Source organism: Hydractinia symbiolongicarpus, chromosome 2, assembly GCF_029227915.1.
Source record: "Hydractinia symbiolongicarpus strain clone_291-10 chromosome 2, HSymV2.1, whole genome shotgun sequence".
Lineage (NCBI taxonomy): Eukaryota > Metazoa > Cnidaria > Hydrozoa > Anthoathecata > Hydractiniidae > Hydractinia > Hydractinia symbiolongicarpus.
In genome coordinates, this window is record NC_079876.1 from 6,147,667 (window position 1) to 6,152,869 (window position 5,203).

At 35.6% G+C, this 5,203-nt stretch overlaps 1 protein-coding gene across 1 annotated transcript; it reads right to left on the bottom strand.

Annotated features, from left to right (window-relative positions):
• Positions 1 to 1,160: 1,160 nt before the first annotated feature.
• On the bottom strand, positions 1,161 to 4,596 carry LOC130628797 (chloride channel CLIC-like protein 1). Its single transcript, XM_057441808.1, has 5 exons — positions 4,334 to 4,596; positions 3,433 to 3,738; positions 3,005 to 3,204; positions 2,295 to 2,493; positions 1,161 to 2,194 (listed from the first exon to the last, which is right to left on the bottom strand). The coding sequence occupies exons 1-5, from the start codon at positions 4,535 to 4,537 to the stop codon at positions 1,289 to 1,291; spliced, it is 1,815 nt and encodes a 604-aa protein (XP_057297791.1). The 5' UTR covers positions 4,538 to 4,596; the 3' UTR covers positions 1,161 to 1,288.
• Between the last annotated feature and the right edge of the window lie 607 nt (positions 4,597 to 5,203).

Sequence of the window (5,203 nt, forward strand, 5' to 3'; positions counted from 1 at the left end):
GTATGGGAAATGAATGTCACGTTTTTTTTTCAAGAACTTGCAAAAAAACTCTTCATAACAAAACGAAGACTACCCAACATTGATTACATGTCTCCGAACAAGACTTTCCTTCGAAATATTGAAGTCAACAATTTTATGCGTAAGAGGTTCGAGAATGCCATGAAAATACCAAAAAAAACAGACGTTGGTGTAGATATCATGTTAAATTCTTTTGAAGCAACTTGTTTTGGGATTTGAGATAATTTTGACACAAGTGATAGTGGTAGACTCTCTCCTATACTCATCGTCTTGGCTTATTCGATTTTCGTTTTTAACTTGTCTATACTTTGCTTCTGTTTTCTTTTTTGTTTGTTTGTTTTTGTTTTTAACTTTGTCTTCTTGAAGTTTTTAAGTGTTTATAACAACTTTTTTTTTTAATATATTATTTTCTTTTTTTCTTTTTAAGTATATTTTAAATAGCTATATTTTAATATTTTCACGATTTTATTTATATATTCTATATTTTTATGCTACTTGTATTATTTTGTTTTATAAATATATAAAAATCAATTGATAATTTTCAGACTATTGTAATCTTTTATATTTACACCTGTATCCACTACTCCGTGCTAAGAATGCATAAAATAGTGAAGCTCCGGTTATACGACGGACGAACAACGAGTAGTAGAATTAGAATCGTTAGACTTGAGCAGTTGCGACATTTAACAAGTAGATTCAAATGTCACATGTAACACACCTTAATTAAGCGAGCAATGAAAAATATGAAAATAAATGTTGCTGAATTTATTGATTGGACTTTTTGTAAATTAAGCGCCAGTCTTGCAACATTTGCTTTGTTTTATACACATTTTGTATTTGAGAAATAAGTTATTGAACAGAAAGATTTCACAAGCATACGCGGCACAGTTTTATAAATTTTATATCACTGAAATATTAAAATTAAAGATTGTCACAGTTGTTGTTGTTTGTTTGTTATTCGAAAGTTCAACAGCTTCTAGAATTTTCCCTGAACGAAAAACTTTAAAGGAGATTTTCTGATACTTTATGAAATAACACCCAGTGTTAAATTTCTCAATATTTTGTGTGTTAGCAGTTAAAATGATCTCAGTTGTACTAAAATTCTAAAAAATAAAATGGCAGACAACAATAAAATCATCAACTTTTGAATATAAAAAATTAACTTTTAACACTTAGCTCTGTTACAAAAATTATATTCATGAAGAGAAGAAAAGTTTATAAACATGATAATCTAAAATCTATTAACAAAACTATTACTAACACATATTCTTCAACTCTCTTTGCTTACAAATTCATAGTCTGAGTCGGAAATCCCGATATCTTCGGACACCAATTTAGTACCCATAATGTCAGTTGATTCCTGTCTTGGGGCGCTACTTGCACCATCTGCGTATTCCCTATCAGATCCACTGTTCTGGTCTGGGTTTTCATCATGTTCACATGGCACAGACGATAAGCGTTCCATCGATGGCGAAATAGAGGAAACATTGGAGCCTTGCATCGATGGCGAAATAGAGGAAACATTGGGGCGTTGCATCGATGGCGAAATAGAGGAAACATTGGAGCATCCGGGAAAATCTACGTCCTCGGTGATGGGTGCCGCAACGTCATCAACTGTGATGGGCGCAGCAACGCCCTCCGCTGTCTCGTTTAAATTCAGACTTTCCAGGCATTCTATCATTTCGCTGGATTCATCAACGCTTTCATTTGTACTGCTTATGGGCGTGTTTTTTACAGATTTTCGCTTTCTCGTTCCGCCTCCAACTCGATCTCTGGGTGGACTTGCTTCGTTGTTATAAGGGCGTTGTCTTACATTTTGTACGCCCCTGTCATATTCGATTTGACCGATCCTTAATTGGTTTTGTTCCAACATATTCTGCTGCAAAGCCAATCGCTCTTCATTTAATTTCCTCACTTGTCCTTCAAGCTGCAATATGCGCTCTCCTTCGTTTCCACGTACGTTTTGTCGAAACCCGACTCTTAAAAGTGGTGAAGAGATCTCAAACCCGGTCATTGCCATGACAACGAACACAACAATGAGAACGATGACAACGAAGAGCACAGGTTGCCACTGCACAGGTACTTCTTTCATTAACAAGCGAAAACTTACACCGAGAGCGCTGCCAAATTGTTTCATCGGTTCGAAAATAAATCGTGAAGCACAAACAGCTGTCGCCTGCGAACGAAATACAAGTATACTTATTTCGTGTATAAACAGGGAGGGAGAAAGATACATCTCCACTGCTAACTATTTTGGATTAAGAGGAAAACATTACCTGTAAGGGAGAGACCTCCCAAACTGGATCCACCAGAATGTTTTGATGATACTTCGCGCAAGCGTCATCAGATGTTGTGAATGTATCTTTAAACCACAGCGTCACTGACTTCCACGGGGTCAAATTATTTGGAAAGCAATCTTCAGGTACATCTTTCATGGCCTCTGATGTTTTCTTTGCTAGCTCAACTTTGTACATACTAAAAATAAGACAAGCCAACTAAAATTAAATAAAAATTCTCAATCCCTTCAATGTTTTATCATTCGTTTCAATTAAATCGTAGCCACTACAAATAGTGGGGATACTTTTTCCTGATCGTATATCGTAGTGGAAATCTCCCCTGACAAGCCGTCATTCCACCTGTAACATGGACACTAAGAGGTGAGTGAAGCTGGCGGCAATACCTCTATGTGACGTGAGATTTCCAACCATCAAAGATAGAATTTGAAACAGGAACCCATACCTTCTAAGCATGATATTCTACCACTAAGCCACTGCTACATTTTGTGAAGCGACACCAAAACAAATACTACATCAACAACACTTCAATCATTTTTTGTTGATTCTACTTACACTAACCTTAGTTAGCATTGTGGCTTCGCATTAGCACAGGGGTCAGTGTGGGAAAGACACTGCGTACACATCGTCGTAAACATCACTGCCATTATTGATAGTCACGTAACGTAAAAACAAAGTACCAAACGTCTTACCGGTGCCATTCCCAGGGTATACTGCACATAAAACAAAGCAGGAATGTGATCATTACTGTTCTCTTCCAACTCTGAGTCAACTGCACCTGTCTTGTCACAAATAATAACAAAAACATGAGCAGATTAATACCGACAGCTCCGATTATAACGCGAGGTGTTATGATTTCTGACGCCTGTTTCCATGGCGACGTCGATAAAGGCTGAAATGTAACAGAAGACGGTATAAAAATCTAATATATGGTAAGTATGTTTTGATTAGAAAACTTGAAATAAAACGACCGCAGCAAAGATAATAACCACGACAAAGACAATAAACACGGCAATAATAACGGCAACTACCACGACAATAACAACGACAACAATAACGACGAAGACGATAATTACGACACCCTACCACGACAATAGCTGGGACGATGACGATAACTTACTTGAAAAGCATCTTGCAAAATATCCAGGATTTTCTTAGCTTCACTGAGATCAGTTTCCCCTAGCAACGACAATGCAAGATTCCGATTCTCTTCACTAAGACTGAAGTAAGCTGCATAAACATCGCCCTGGTCACCTTGCACTTCTGCTAATTTGACGAATGTGTTAACGAGATGTTTAAAGTATGTGAGGTCATTCACTACAGGTGAACGTTCTTCGAACTTGCAGTTCAGTAATTCATTCTTCACTTGTTGTAGCGATTCGCGACACGTGCTAGCCTCATCTTGAAAATCAGCCAGCTTTTTAACCTAAAGTAAAAAAATAACAAAAATATAATAAAAAATGATAAAATCAAATCAATAAAAACAAATAAATATACAAAAAGATACCAAGACAGAACATAAGCGTAAATGTCAGATATTTTATTCGTGGGTTAAATGTTACTTTTTTTCATAATTTTTTTTTTTTAAGATCATACCATTTGTACTGTTCATAATTTTAGAGACACAAGATCACAAGAAAGCATTGTGCAATAAGACGTAACTTGCAGATTTACTATTAAAAAAAACCCTTGTGATTCGTATAATGTAATGCAGCATTCCTCAAGGCCAATTTAAGTTCTTCAGTCCAGTAAATTTTGCTTTGATTTTGGCGCTAATTCGCAACCACTGGGTGTACTGCACTTTTCACACTTATTCATCCAGAAAAATACTCTGCTACTTTGAAATTTATACTTTTTAAATTTATATCAAATGCAATTTTAGGTTTTAAATAAAAGCTCATTACATTTTAAAAAAATATAAATTAAAAACCAACGCCCCTTTCGAAAATAAAAAAAGATTAAAATTAACCGCCACAGGCGTTCCACAAAAGCGCCCTTACGTTATATCTTGACATACCTACCAACTCGTCACTATCCGAAGTCACTCTTTCTTGTTTCTTCGCTGGTCTGCTTGTTGTCAAATCGTACGGGTCCACCCATCCGCTCTCATCGTAGGTGTTATAAACGCCTCCATTCTCATCAACAGTATCACTTGATACAACCACAGTGAGGGAGAGTAAAAAAACAACATCGTGGAGAATATTTATATTTTTTATTGTATACATTCTAAAAATAGAAAATAAATTTTTAGATGTTGATTTGTTTTAGAATAGTTAAAGGGGAGGGGGATGAGAGTAGAACATCACCCAGTCTCAGATCATTCACTGTTGCAAATCTATATTATAATACCCGTATACGTCTGTACGTCTGTCTGTCTGTCACGCAAAAATATAGCTTAGCTAGTAGCGAGACGCGCCCAATGCGGTATAAAATGACGGGCGAACCCGTGGATTTTTCCACGGCTAATGACTAGTATGATTAAAGAATGTTAAACCGAGCTGGCACACAAAACTTGAACGTAGTTGTTTCATATGTTCAAAATTAAATAAAACTAGAGCCAATAATTCGATTGTGTAGGTTTTATACCTCCATGCAAATCCAGGATTTTTATAAAAAAAATACAGAAAAACAACAACATTTTCTCTAATCATTAAATAATCAATAAATAAATGAATCAGAAAAATTATATTATCCCGGACAGCAACTTTTAGCGAAAGTTTAATGGCGACATTAACTTTCTGGTTTTCCGCGCATTTGAATTTAATCATTTAAAATCTGTGAAAATAGTGTTGACGTTTTCAATATTATAAGCAGGAGAAAGAAGCACGAACATTCAAAGGTATAACAAAAATTCAGGATGGATAAAAATTTTGATATTTGCAAGAAATAAA